Source organism: Gopherus evgoodei, chromosome 7, assembly GCF_007399415.2.
Source record: "Gopherus evgoodei ecotype Sinaloan lineage chromosome 7, rGopEvg1_v1.p, whole genome shotgun sequence".
Classification (NCBI taxonomy): domain Eukaryota; kingdom Metazoa; phylum Chordata; order Testudines; family Testudinidae; genus Gopherus; species Gopherus evgoodei.
In genome coordinates this window covers 88,420,607-88,435,628 of record NC_044328.1, presented here as the reverse complement: position 1 = coordinate 88,435,628, position 15,022 = coordinate 88,420,607, and the positions used below count along the sequence as shown (strand labels likewise).

At 41.5% G+C, this 15,022-nt stretch overlaps 1 protein-coding gene across 7 annotated transcripts in view; it reads left to right on the top strand.

Annotated features, from left to right (window-relative positions):
* Window positions 1-15,022, top strand: part of PFKFB4 (6-phosphofructo-2-kinase/fructose-2,6-biphosphatase 4) — a 116,857-nt gene that overhangs the window by 81,866 nt on the left and 19,969 nt on the right. For all 7 annotated transcript variants that reach the window (XM_030570205.1, XM_030570206.1, XM_030570203.1 and 4 more), the window contains 7 exons: window positions 95-151; window positions 655-776; window positions 2,495-2,702; window positions 4,429-4,575; window positions 6,231-6,335; window positions 12,993-13,122; window positions 13,547-13,609. In XM_030570205.1, the coding sequence (XP_030426065.1) occupies window positions 95-151; window positions 655-776; window positions 2,495-2,702; window positions 4,429-4,575; window positions 6,231-6,335; window positions 12,993-13,122; window positions 13,547-13,609 (832 nt within the window). The remainder of the gene's footprint in view (window positions 1-94; window positions 152-654; window positions 777-2,494; window positions 2,703-4,428; window positions 4,576-6,230; window positions 6,336-12,992; window positions 13,123-13,546; window positions 13,610-15,022) is intronic.

Here is a 15,022-nt window from a genome sequence, read left to right as displayed (position 1 = left end):
GAAACTGTGTTTGTGTTGCCAATTACTGGAGCAGTTCTAATGTTTCTCCTTTCTTCCTTCCTTCCTTACATGTGATTTCCTGTTTGGATTAAAGACGTTCTTTGTTGAATCAGTATGCGTAGATCCAGAGGTCATTGCTGCAAACATTGTGGTGAGTTGTAGAAAAGTTTTCTTAAATTGCTTGAAGATGGGAGACGTAGCTTCTCTAAAATCAGCCATATGATGATTTTTTTTAATGTTACCTTTCATTTAGTCTCATTTTCCTTCTCCTTTCACACTGGTCTTGCTGAAGTACAGAACAAGAATCTCATTTCATGGCAGTAATATAAAACTGTGCCCTTTCATTTTATGTTAAGAGGAAAAATTATCTGGCAGTTGGGTCACCCTTCCCATGGGTTCTATTTTTTCTTTAATCTGCCTTTAAATAAGCTGTTCTTTGAGTGACTTATTTTAGCAGGACTCCGAAAAGAAAAGAAACATCATCTCCTTTTCCTTTTGATTTGTTTTCCTACCCATTTACATAGTGAATATGGAATTTAGGTTTGATTTAAAAACAGCTATTCATTGCTACACACATTTGGTTAAAATGTCTTTTAAACTTTGCTGAAAATGGGAAAGAAAATGCATGTGCTCTTTTATCTTTACTTTAAATAGCAAGTGAAACTTGGCAGTCCTGATTATGTTGATTGTAGTAATGATGAAGCTACAGAAGACTTCATGAAAAGAATAGAGTGCTACAAGAACACATATGAGATGCTAGATGAAACTCTGGACAAGTAAGTGGCAGAATAATACTTTTGTGGTCACAGCCACTTTATTTCATGACAATACATTAGGGAATGTGTACTCAATCTCATTGTCATGGAAATATGTCACCATTATTTATTTATTTTTTAACTCTCTCTCAATCTGTTGGCAATTCAGAGAGAGATTTTTCAAAGGCCCTAGCAGCTTGTCTACATGAGGAAATTTACTGGCATAACTATTCCACCATAGCCGTCACTGTACTTTATTCCAGAATAATTGCTCCACTCACAATTTGCTATAATCAGAATAAAGTCACTTTTATTTCAGAATAGTGTCCACATGGGAAAATTATTCCTGAATAGCTATATTATTCCGGGATAGCTGTAGTGGAATTGTTATTCTGGAATATCTTTGCTGGTCCATTTCCTCTAGGTAGACAAGGCCTAAGTGATTTAAGAGCACAAGTCACATTGACTCTTAAATCCCTGTGGCAACTTTGAATGCCTCCGTCTTAGTAAATTTGACGTCCAGACTCATTTTTTCAATGTTTTAAATGATGTGTACTTGCCATTCACATTTAACACATTGTGAGATTAAGGTAGAATCTGGAAACTGTGGGAAGAATTTTGTGATGGTACATCCCAGCACTCAGTCTGTCTTCCTAGGGTTTTATGCTGGACTCATCCTCTGGGTAGATTTCTCATTGTTTGTTTTGTGGCTGTTGCCAGGCAGAAAAATCATTTTAGTGTAATTGACCGTGAGCAGTGACAAGCTGTTTCTGTCAGATCTATCCGTGCATATCATGTCTTTAAGAGCCATGATATTTGTGTCTGTGCAGATCTGTAATGATTAATGCCAGCAAATGTTTTCAGAGATTAAGTGATGGTGGTTGTTCCTTACTGCATTTAATAATAGGTTGTCTTATTTTTTTTTATCATGTGGTTTCTCAACTGAATGGGCAAAACACAACAAGGCTAATTTTAGGCTCCCCAATCTTGACACGCTTTTTCACTAAGTTGAGTGTTGCTCAAAACTGTTAGCTCAGCTATATAAGTTGGTGGAGATAGGAGTGGAGAGGAAAACAAATAGATAATACGAGCCAGATTGTACCTTACCCAATGTGAGTGGGTAGAATTTGGGTGGAGGGGGGTTGGCAAAGGGACAGCCACAAGGTGGCTGGGATTGGTAGCTCTTCTGGTGACCCTAGCCTTTTTAGAAGGGGTCAGTGAGGTGTGTGGATGTGACCATAGCTTCAATCCCTTTCTGTACCGGACATCTATTAGGTGTGGGGAGCAACAGTTGCAATTTGCCGAATGGTGTCAGGCTTACATGAGCAAGTCAGAATTTCTCCTGGGACTGCTCCTGGATCTTCCTTTCAATGCAGGGCTGTGCCTTTGAGGGTCTAGCTAGGGGGCAGTGCACAAGTGAAGTGGTACAGAATGGTGTGACATGAGATAGAGAAGAGTTTTGTGTGTGAGGAGAAAATTAATTGTTTGCATGAGTTCATTGCATCTCTGTTTACAATAGTTTGCTGCCATGCATCAAGGCTGAGGATTTATAATGAAGATTATCCCTTTTGAACTGATACTATATATTTTCATATATCTGAAGATTTATTCAATTTGTGGTCTCTTTGGCAGTTGTCTTTGTTTTTGAGTGCTGATGTTTGTTGGTGGGGCTTGGTACAAGTTAGATGAGAGAGGAAACCAATTGATGATTTATGAGTCTCATTTGTTTACCATGAAAGGGATCTTTCCTATATTAAAATCATGGATGTTGGAAGGAGTTACCTTGTGAATAGAGTAATGGACCATATCCAAAGCCGGATTGTCTACTACCTCATGAATATCCACGTAACTCCTCGCTCAATCTACCTCTGTCGACATGGAGAAAGTGAACTGAATCTGAAAGGGAGGATAGGAGGAGACACTGGACTGTCCTTTAGGGGGAAAGAGGTAAGATCGTTTTGATTGAGTGACTTCAAACAAATGGTTGCCTTGTGTGGGTGTGTCATAAACAGATAGCTAAGGGTTAATGTCTCTTTCACCTATAAAGGGTTAACAAACAGTGACCTGAAACACCTGACCAGAGGACCAATCAGGAGACAAAATACTTTCAAATCTCGTGGAGGGAAGCCTTTGGTTGTGGGTTTTGGGTTTGGCTTTGTTCTCTCTGGGTCCTGGATGGGACTAGAGGTGCAGCCAGGTTTCTGCCAATCTCCCTGCTACAGTCTCTTATCTATTCAGAATTGTAAGTAAGAAAAGGCGGTCACAATCTTTTAATTTGTTTTTTTTTTTCATTTTCATATGTGTACTTGCTGGAAGTAGCTTAAATTGTGTTTCTGCTGGAGAAAGTTTCTTTCTATCATTTATAGTTAAATGACCCTGTAACTTTTTACCATCTAAAGTGCAGAGATAAACCTTTTACTTTTTTCTTTCTTTTTTATTAGAAGTTTTGTTTTTAAGACCTGTGTGATTTTTTTTCTCCTAGTTAAGGTTCAAGGGAATTGGTGGGGAGAAGGGAAGGATAAATTTTCTCTTTGTGTTAGATTCACACAGCTTGAATCTGTACGGCCTCTGGGTGATGGGGAAGGTAACACTCCTCTCGGTGTGGTGATTCAAGAAGTTGAATCAGGCGATCTCCTAGTGTTCCCAGGGCGGGAAGGAGCTGGGAGGAAGAAGGGTGGGGGAAGGGAATGGTTTATTTCCCTTTGTTGTGAGACTCAAGGAATTTGGGTTTTGGGACCCCCAGGGAAGGTTTTTGGGGGAGACTAGAGTCTATCAGTCTACTCTAAGTCCTGATTGGTGACAGCCTATCAGATCTAAGCTGGTAATTAAGCTTAGGGGAATTCATGCTAGTACCCATATTTTGGACGCTAAGGTCCAGAATTGGGAATTATACTTGACAGGGTGGATGTTGGCATTGTTGTTCACGGAGGATTGATTCATCAATGGCTGTTGTCAGGGTCACAACTCCATGCTCCAAATGTCCCTAAACCTCCAACTTCCAGAAGCTGGGACTGAAACTGGGTGACCGGATGGATTACTTGAAATTGCCCTGTTCTGTTCATTCACTCTAAAAGCATCTGTCACTGGCCACTGTCAGAGACAGGATACTGGGTTACGTGGACCATTAGTTTGACCAAGTATGGGTGTTCTTATGTTGTTGACCATCTCTTACTGCTTCCTTTCTTTCCTCTGTCCTTTCCTTACAACAAACATAAATATCCCTATTACTTTGACTGTAATGTCATGCAAGTAGGTAAGAGGTTTCAGTGGGCAAGTTGTTTTGTAGTTTGCTGGTAGCTCTTCATATATGGCTTCTGTTTTCATTCTTCTCTGACACACTTGTATTTAACCTTGAGTTCAAAGCACTTTTCAAGGAGTCCTTATTTTAAGTTGATTTTTGATTTTTAAACCTGTGGCGCTCCTTAGTTGGAGGACACCTGTGAACCTTTGTAAGGTGAAGATGGAAGAGGAAGTTGTTTTGGGGCTGGAGTGGGGTACCAAATAGGATTGTTGTCATCTTTTGATTGCTGAACAGGAACTGTCATATTCTTAGGAAAAGTCTGAAGAGCCTTTTTAAAGTAGCATAATGAACTTGCAGTGAGGGACAAGAACTAAATGGGTTCCAACTCAACATATTGGCACTGGTTCCTCATCCAACCTCTGTCTTTTTCAGTTTGCCAAGAGCTTGGCACAGTTCATTAATGAGCAAAACATCAAGGATCTGAAAGTTTGGACCAGTCAGATGAAAAGGACGATTCAGACTGCGGAGGCTTTGGGAGTGCCTTATGAACAGTGGAAGGTTTTGAATGAAATAGATGCAGTAAGTTCTCCTGGGTTTCCTTTTTTCTAACTATTCAAGAAAGTGGTTTTGTTTCAGATGAGGGATGGGGAGCACTTTATTGTGCAGTAATAGGGTTTGTGTGGATTAGAAAGTAATTAGTATTATGGTTCTGGAGGTCAGAAGGCTTATGCCCTTTCCCCATTAACAATATTCAATGTTTTAGTAAAAGGTGCCCTAATGAATTGAAACTTGGTCTTGGTTAAACGGTATGCAACTTAAAGGGTCACTGTGGTAGTGTGCTGCAGGGGAAGCCCTAATCAGCTCTTGCCACTCCAGCCTCAATCAGGGGAAATGGGTTGAGGCTGGGCCACTATCTAGGACTGGCCTGGGAACTGGCCACACCTGCCAGCCTTGTTAACAGGAGCTAAAAGCTAGGGAGGAAGTGAGTTGGAGGGGAGGGGGCAGAGACTAGGAGGGGAGAGTAGGCCCAGAAGGAACCAGGATCCTGCTACCCTGTTGCCACTGAGGCATGTGCTAGGCCAGACCTGTAAATAATATGTAAATAGTTGGAGCTTGGTGGTGGGGACCGTCCAGGACACAGGAATATAGAGCATGAGTGTTGCACCAACTTGAAGTGGTCCTGACTCGCTGGGGAGCGGGGCCAGGAGACTGAACCCAGCTAGGTGTGGTGAGCACCCCATAACAGTCACACAGTTCATTTCTTCTGTAGGCTGAGCATGTGCACCTTTGCCACCCTCACAAGCTCCCTCTCTGCTGCTAGGGGGGCTGTGGTGTTCTTTCCTCTCTCCAACCCCACTTAAGTTCTCTCTTCCTCCTCACCATTCTTAAATCTTCCTCCCCTCCCCCTTTCTGGGAGATAAGTCATTTAGTGTGTCTGCATTTTAAATTCTATTGGGACCATGAGCAGAGCTGAGATGGGCGAGGGAGAGTATTGTTAGGTTAAAGGTGTTAATGGCTGCTGTCAACCAGTTCTTCGATCTGTAGACAATTGCAGACTTGGTTGAAGCTAGTAGCTCTGCATGTTCCCTCATTTCACCCATCTGGTTCTGACTTTTCACAAAATCAATAGCATTCTGCCCATTGATATCTAGAATGTTCCCTGAAATTTTGCAGTGGATTATATGCAACATTCAAAGGTTATTGCATTATAGGCAAGCAAAGAAATGCCATCAAGGTGTGTGTTGGACCAGGTTAATAAAAAGGACACTCAGTATAATTCTAGGTCCAAAATTAGGCTTGTTCTTAGTAGAGAGAAAAATTTGTTAATATTTGGCACTTGTCACTTGATTACCATTGTAAGGCACTTATACTTATAAATTTTGATGCTTCTTTGGGGACCACATGAAGGATCCTTGAAAATTGTAGCTTTCCCCATTGTCTGTCAAGTGTGTGCCAGGATGTTCTTATCTGGGAGTTACTGTCATCATTCTGAGGACATCCTGCATTAAATAAAAACAGTATATGTGGATAATAAATGTTCTTCTACCTCAGTATGACTGTGAAATTGACACAGTCTATGTCAATGACGAGGTCACCTATAGGATCAATAAATTATTACATAGAAGCTCCCAGTCTGCCACTGTGGGTATGAGAGATAAAGATCTACTGTTGTGCCCATGGGCCTGATGACTCTCATGGATATTGTGTGCCTTTTTTGTTTTTGTTACCCTTAGGGAGTCTGTGAAGAAATGACATATGAAGAAATTCAGGAAAACTATCCTCTTGAATTTGCCTTGAGAGACCAAGACAAATATAGATACAGATACCCTAAGGGGGAGGTATGCTGCTGTTTGTCTTTTTTCTTTTTCTTTTTTTTTTCTTTAAGTTAAGAGTGTGTCATGTTTTCTAAGATGCTAGGTATCTTGAAGAAAATTGAGTAATATGTTGTTTTCCTTGCCAGGTGGAAGGAGTATAGGAGCTTGTAGATCTTATTTAGCCAAAACCTTTTAGCTGAATACATCCTTTGTGTAGATTTATGTTTTTGTTTTTAAAATAAATACCGTATTTGCAAAAATGCCTGGAAGGATTTTCGTACATGACTATTATTTTTATATTGATATTTTGGTTGTTTCACAAGGTGACTGAGCAGGTTGTATTATTATTAGACATGCAGCTATATGCTGTAAAGACAGCTATTTATAATTGTCATCTTTGTGTGTAGTTAAATGTCACATATCATGTGCATTTTTGGTTCAATATTGTGTAAATCTGTAGACACATTTGCTAGGTTACAAGGGAAGCCAGTCTTGCACCTCAGAAACAAAAATGAACCTGCTAGCATTTTTATAAGGAGACTAATTAAACTGAGGCAGTTAATGGATAGTCATGGTCTGTCTTTGTATGCTAAAGATTAGGATTCATGGCAGCAATTAGAACACCTGTTTTGATGTTTGTGAAGAGTGCAGTGGACTTCATTGGTACATAAATAAAGCCTTCGTGCTCTCTTTCATCAATAGTCTGAGTGATCATCATGCCCAGAATAGGTTTGTGATAAAGTGTTTTCTTCTAGATGTGAGCAATCCATTTAGTAATGACACAGTCACTAAACTGAAAAAAGTTTTTAATCTACTCAGACAAGGACTGTGGTTTTTTCATCAGTGCTTCCTTTGAAAGATTAACAAACATTTCAAACTGTCTCATTGCTCTTATTGATTAATCTATTTTGTTAATTTCTCAAAATAAATGTATTTGTTGGTGATGACAGCAAAGCTGAGTCATTCAATATTACCAGGTTGGAATATATTCAGTGTTACTGTTGCCAAAATCAAAATAAATGAAGTTGTAGAATGTTCATGCCATTTATATTTTAGCTTTGTCATATACGCAGGAACTATTAAAGGTATTTATGTGTGTGAATTCATTGTTTGAGAAAGCAGCAGGTATAGAGTAGCCGGTGGCAATGATCGTTTCCTTATAGTGTCTTGTCAGCGTGCTTGTAACAGTCAACTCGAGAGACAACCTTTTAGAGGTGACAGGGTAGCTTCTGTGAAAAAGGTGTATAGAGTTTGATAGAGAATGTTATTTTTTCTATAGAGTGTTCAAATCAACAAGCACAATTAGACCTGTTACTCTCTGTGAAATTGGAGTACCCAGGCTCTTTGGTTGTCTTGGTAGAGTGGGACTTATTTTAATAGTAAAATAAATATACTATTTTTAATTTTTTTTATTTATTTTTGTGTGTAATATGGGTAGAAGATCAAGAAATGGACGTCAGTTGAAAACAAGGTTTAGGGCACGTCTACACTGGCCAAGTTACAGTGCCGCTCTGAGAGCGCCGAAGGAAAACCACTGTTGTATGTACACACTGACAACTGCCTGCGCAATAGTGTGTTCACACTGGCGGCGCTATTCAGAGCGGTGCACTCTGGGCAGCTATTCCACAGAGCACCTCTTTCTCTTTTGCCACTAAGACTTGTGGGAAGGCAGAAGGGGTCGCGAGGCATCCTGGGTCCTGTCCCAATGCCCCGTGATGCATTGCTTCACATCCCAGCAAACCCTGTGCTTCCGTCAGCATTTGGTGCCATCTTTCAATCGTTAGTGTACTGCTTGAGTTGTTGACAAGAATACTGCTTGCACTGACCAACACATCATGAGTGGCAGTGGAGTTATTCCTTAAACTACAAAGGCAAGAGGAGTGTGACATTGATCTCATCACATATAGTAGTTATGACACTAGAATGCTTGTGGCATTCATGGAGGTGCAGATCATAGTGAAAGGCTGCTTTTGGGCTTGGGAAACAAGTACTGAGTGGTGGGATCACATTGTGATGCACGTCTGGGATGACGAGCAGTGGCTGCGGAACTTTCACATGAGGAAAGCCACTTTCATGGGGCTGTGTGATGAGCTCGCACCAGCCCTGTGCACACGAGAATGAGCTGCCCTGTCACTGGAGAAGCATGTGGTGATTGCACTATAGAAGCTGGCTACTCCAGACTGCTACCAATCAGGTGCTAACCAGTTCAGAATGGGTAAGTTGACAGTTGGAATCATATTGATGGAAGCGTGCAGGGCCATTAATCACATCCTGCTCCGAAACACCATGACTCTGGGCAACATGTGTGAGATTGTGGATGGCTTTGCACAAGTGGGCTTCCCTAACTGCGGAGAGGTGACAGATGGCAGGCACATTCCAGCTCTGGCACCAGGCCACCTAGCCACCGAGTACATTAATTGCCGGGGTATTTCTAAATGGTTTTCTAGGTGCTTGTGGATCACCATGGGCGTTTCACAGACATTAACGCAGGCTGGCCTGGAAAAGGTGCATAATGCACACATCTTTCGGAACACTGGTCTGTTCAAGAAGCTGCAAGCAGGGACTTTCTTCCCGGACCAGAAGATCCCCATAGGGGAAGTTGAAATGCCCATTGTGATCCTGGGAGACCCCGCCTACACCTTAATGCCGTGGCTCGTGAAGCCATACATGGGGCGACTTGACAGCAGCAAAGAGCGGTTCAACAACAGGCCAAGCAAGTGCAGAATGACTGTGGAGTGTGCATTCGGCCGTTTAAAAGCCTGCTGGCAATGCCTGTATGGGAAGCTGGACATGGCCGATGACAATATTCCTATGTTTATAGTTGCATGCTGTAAGCTCCATAATATTTGTGAAGGGAAGGGTGAAAGCTTCACTCAGGGCTGGACTGCAGAGGCTCAGCGCCTGGAGGCTGAGTTTGAACAGCCGGAGACCAAGGCTGTTAGAGGGGCACAGTGCGGGGCCATAAGGATCAGGGATGCCTTGAGGCAGCAATTTGAAGCTGAAAGCCACTAATATTTGTTGCTGTGCTCGGGATTGCAGTGCTTGTAATGCTGGGAGGTGATTGGTGCACGTTATGCAAGAAGGGGCTTTAACATAATTGTATGTTGATTTGCGGTGCTCTTTTTGCTTTCACTTAATAGAATAAAGATTGCTTTCAAACCATCACAATTCTTTTATTGAAAGACAACAACCAGAGGAGAGAGTCAAACGAAAAAATTCATCAGCACGGATGGGGATGGGGGAATGGAAGGTCTCGAGGAGGAGAGGTCCCGGGATGGCTACTGTTTTGTGTATGTCCAGGGTTCATACCCAGTCTTCTCCTTTGGAGTACGATGCAGTGGGTGTTTTACTTCAGCAGGGCCAAACTGCAGATGGATGGGTGTTGAATGCAGTGAGTATTGGGAGTCCACACTGCTGGACTGTGAGGAGGGAGGAGTGGAATTCTGTGGGTAGAGAGTGGAGCCAGGACATTGATAGGAGTGTCTTGGCGGTGTGTGTGGGGGCGCATGGGGAAGAGTTTTGCGACAGCAGCTGCAGGGGAGGACAGAAGCGGAGCTGCTCAGTTTGAAGAGCTAGTATTGCCTGGAGCATGTCCACTTGGCCACTCCATAACTGTTAAGAGCCGCTCTGCGGCTTCTTTCTGGTGTGTCATGTTCCTCTTTTGTCCCCTCTTCTTGCTGTTCCGCCACTCCTTCAGTTCCTTTTCCTTGGCAGTGGAGTGCCTCATAACATCTGGCATAAAGTCCTCCTTAGTTCTTCTTGGACACTTTCTAATTCTTTGCAACCATTCTGCCACCGATAACAAAGAGGGAGGCTGTGTTCTCAAAGTCTTCTCTATGAAGTTTAAATGCAACATTTTACAGAAGCAGTACTGTTTGCAACACAGACAACACTGTTCCAGTGATTTAAAACACAGCCAGTACACTCACATCTGTCACTAACTGGCTGACCCCCTACAAACTCACATGAGCCGGAAGACCCCCAAAATGGTGAGTAGCCACAGGGGCAGGGTAAATCACTGTTCCCGGACCCTGCTGTACACTGGGCACTTGCCTCTTGATCACTTGGGGAGAGCCAGCACCGTAGGAGGGGGCTGATAATCATTCCTGTCCCCACATTTTCCGCAGGAGGTGATCATTATGGAAGATAGCTTAATGCTGAGGGTGAACAGAGAATCAAAGGAGGGTCTTCTCCAAGCCTACGGCTTCTGCCCTGACACCTGTGCAGCTAGCCTGTGTGCTGCAATGCCCCTGCTCCCCACGTGATGGCACAGTGGCATGGGAAAGTTACAGTTAATGTGGCAAGAAACAAAACAGCTCTGCCGAGGAACCTGTGGGAGTGGATTGCCCAGGATCTCTGAGAGTTTACTGGAGATCTCGGAGGGAAATTCCTGTGAAGTGAGGGAGTGTATCAACAGCCTGTTCTGCGGCTCAAACTTGTCATGAGGTGGGAGACAAGCCTGCTTTCTGCAACCCTCCTGACCCCAACAACTCGCTTCAGCAATTCCCAAAATCAGATCCACTTACCAGGGGCCTCATTTCCTGTTTGCGCTTCACCAAGATCTGATTGGCTAGGCTCCTCTGGGGTAGAAAAGAACTCCTGACTGCATGCATCTCTGGACTCTTGAGTCATCCTCTGCCTTTGGTTTCCCCACCCCCTCTTCATCAAGATTGCCTCCTCCTGGTTCAGTCCAGTCTTGACTGGCAATGAAGCCAATGAAGTATCCACAGTGGACTCTGCAGTGGAGGTGGGCTCACCACCGAATATCACGTACAGCTCTTTGTAGAATCGGCAGCTTGTGGGCGCAGCACCAGAGCGGCGGGTTGCCTCCTGCACCTTGTGGTAGGCATTTTGCAGCTTCACTTTGATCCTGCTCTGCAATATATCCTGGTCATGGCCCTTTTCTATCATGCAGCTAGAAATCTGTCCATAGGTATCATAATTCTGACAGCTGGAGTGCAGCTGGGACTGGACAGCCTCCTCTCCCCAAATGCCTATGAGGTCCAGCAGCTCAGCATTGCTCCAATGGGGGGATTGCCTGGTGCGTGGAGAAGGCATGGTTGCCTGGAAAGATGTGCTGAGACCGCAACACACATCACTGAGAAAACAGGAAGTGGACTTTCAAATTTGCAAAGGAATGTGTGTGGTGGGGCTGATGGTTGGTCACCTGAGAGCAGGGCAGTAGAATTCAAACCGATGGCCAGAGAGGTGAGAGCAGGCATTGTGGGACACCTCCTGGAGGCCAATTGCAGCTGTGTAATCACCACAGTGTCTACACTGGCACAGCAGCTCTGTAGCCATGGCACAGAAAGGTCTATGCCTCTCGTTGAGGTGGTTGTTTTTTTTTTAGAGCATTGCACCTGCATGGTTTCTGCACACTAAGTGGCTTGGTGGTGTATACATCTTGGAAATTACAGCGCTCAAAAGCTGCTTTACTGGGCACAAACTTCCCATTGTAGATTGGGCCTTAGTCACTACTCACTGGTAACTTCCAGGTTAAAAGGTGTATGTTTTTGTTTAAATAATCATTTAGGCATGGGGCACTTTTGTATCAAGGTCAAACTCTAATTTTTTTTTTTTAAGGCCAATATAGAGCAGCTACTTAAATGTTATCACCCTCATGATATTGCAGAAGTTAAGTAATTGTGGATAATATGACCCAAATAGGAAGGGTTATGGTGTTAACTGATTACAGCCATGTCTACACTAGAGACCTTAACAGTGGCACAGCTGCACTGCTGTAGCTGCGTCACTGTAAGTTTCCTGTGCAGCTGCTCTGTGCTGACGATAATTAAATCACCCCCAACAAGCAACAGTAGCTGTGTCAGTGCGTCTGTCAGTGAAACGTACATTCGTCAGGGCCTGGGGGTGGGGGTATTTTTTTCATACCCCGACCAACAAAAGTTTTCCTGACAAAAGTGCTAGTGTAGAGATTGCCTAAGATGAGACAAATTTTAGGTTTTTTTTAAATTTTAATTTTTAGTTTAATTGAGCAGGCGTAATCCAGAAACTAGGAAAATACAAAGAAACAAAAACACCCTTTGACTTTGGTCAGTCTTCCTTAGTGTGGGCTTAGTGCTAATCTCTGTTCAATACAATATTTAACCACTTTAAACACATGCTAAAGTTGCGTTGACTTCAAGTTGGCATGCTTAAATGCTGTCCTGAAAAAAGGTGCTTTTCTGAATTGGAGTGAAAAAGGTATTATGGAAGAGAATCTAGCAACCAAATTAATAATAAAAGTTTTGGTATTTCCCATTGGAAGGATCAGGCCATAAATTACCAGCACAGGATAGCCCATGAATGAGAAACTGAGTTTAAAAAACAAACCAAAAAATATGAGTAAGAGTACATCAGAGTATAGAAGTTCACGCAAATAGAGGTAATATTAAGATAAATATTAATGGTAAAATTCTATATTTGAGAGAGTTGAGGAATAATTTGGCTCCAGAGATAATGGCAAACGAGTAAACCACTTCCTCTACAGAGTAAAAAAAAAATTGTAAACTTTTGTTTTTTCTTTTGCAGAGTGCACTATATAGATGTAGACCCTCCTTTCTGGTCAATATCCTGTCTTAATAAAATGTTTATAAAACAACTAGCATTAGTAGTTCCTTCTGACTGTGCAGTAATTCCTGCCTAAGTAAGCCTCTGACTGCTCAATATGCTTTTGTTTTCCAGTCATATGAAGATCTTGTTCAGAGACTGGAGCCAGTAATTATGGAGCTGGAAAGGCAGGAAAATGTGCTTGTTATATGTCACCAAGCAGTTATGCGCTGTCTGCTTGCTTACTTTCTGGACAAGACTGCAGGTATATGCCCTTAATCAGTACTGATGTTTTAATTCAATGGGTCAACCTTAGCCTTGCAAGTGGTCTTGGCAACTTATGCAGCCCGGGCACAAAGCTCACCCTTCCCTTGATGCAATGTTAATGTCACAGCACATTCTAACGCAATAATTCACTTGCACATCAAAGGTTACTTCCCCTGGGTGAATGGTTAAGTGGATTTTTTTTTCATGTCTGACTTACCTTTCTGCATGCCTGGTGTGTGATTTGTATTTAATAATTCCTGTCTTTGAATACACAAATATTTTTCTGCTCAACCAAAAAACAGGTGTCAGTGTCACTTAGGAAGAAAAGATCTTTAAATAGTTTTAATGTAACAAACATTACAGTTAAGTGAATTTTCTTGTTCCCAGTGTTTCATATGTATTTTTGTTTTTCAATTTCTCAGAACAACTGCCTTATCTAAAGTGCCCACTCCATAGTGTCTTAAAGTTAACCCCAGTGGCTTATGGTAAGTTAAAACACTTTTTTTTTGTAAACATGCTATTATCAAATTCCACCCTTGATTTTATTAAAATAAAGATACGTAAACTGAAGTCCTTTCCAGTATAACTTTAGGGAGAAGTCCTTATATAATTTCCTTTCCCAATATCAATAAAATTATTTAGTCAAAACACCTTTTTGTGAAACATCTCTACAAATTTCCTTTATTGGAAAAATAAATAGTTAAATCTATAAATGCTGAGGGCCAAATTCTGTCCTTATATATGCATATACCTCACTTCCAAATTAATGGGAGTGTACATATATGTATTTGAGAGTTTTGATTACACCAGAAAAGTGTATAATAATGAAGATATGAAAATAACAATTTGTGTGTGTGTGTGTAGGTGGACACTTTCTTGTGTGTATTCATTAATTTAGTCCAGATGATATTTCACCAGCAAGCACACCTTGACTATGTTTGTACTGTGCCAGCTCTAGGGGACCCCAATGCTGGTTGAGTCCTTTGGGCACTGATTTAATGTCTCTGCTAATTAAAAATAAGCAAGTGAAATTCTGAAGGTTGCTCATAAAATCGGAGTTTGGTAATTGTCAAACTTTACCCCCAAAGAGTCTGCTGGTTGTTTTTTCTGAGATTTATTTATGGTCCCTCTTTTTGAAAAAAAAAATAATTTTTTTTTCTTTTTTCCTAGCTGTGTCCCCACTTTCTGTAAAACTCTTCATTAACAATTATTACTGTTAGATTGCTTTTCAGCAAATCTAAACTCTTAGATTTACCAGAAGTCTACAGAATACAAGGAATAAAATTAAATAAATTGTAGAGTGGTTTTGCACACACAGTTCATAAACTCATCACTACTAAGATTAAATGCATCTCAATCCTGATTCAGCACGTCTTATTTTAATGTGCTTCATTACATTGTCTTTAGAATGATTTGTTTAATTTTACACAGTGATGGCTAATCGCTATTCAGAAGATACACTGTAGATGGAGAAAAATTTCTCACAATTTATCTGAGAATGAGTTACCAAAAAATCATTTGACAATCTAACTACGCAAAGGAATTAAAATGGCAAAGGCTAAACAATATATATATCCAGTTTAAACGAAAACAAACCCAAATTGGCTTCTGTTCAGATCTAAGTAAGAGAAAGGAAATAGTTGTTAAAAACCAGGGGAATTCATATCTGGGAAAAAAAAAGAGATTTTTATAGACTTCATAGCAATGATCTAAAATATTCTTGCTTTTTAAACAAGCTAAGAGAACTCTTCACTTTAGTGACATCTGGTGTACAAAATCATTTATAACAAGTTGCAAGGCAGGTATTCTGGGAGTTCTGGTATTTAAAAATATCTTAATGGAGAAGGAAGGCATGTTGCACAGGTTATCTACACTACGGGATTATTCCGATTTTACAT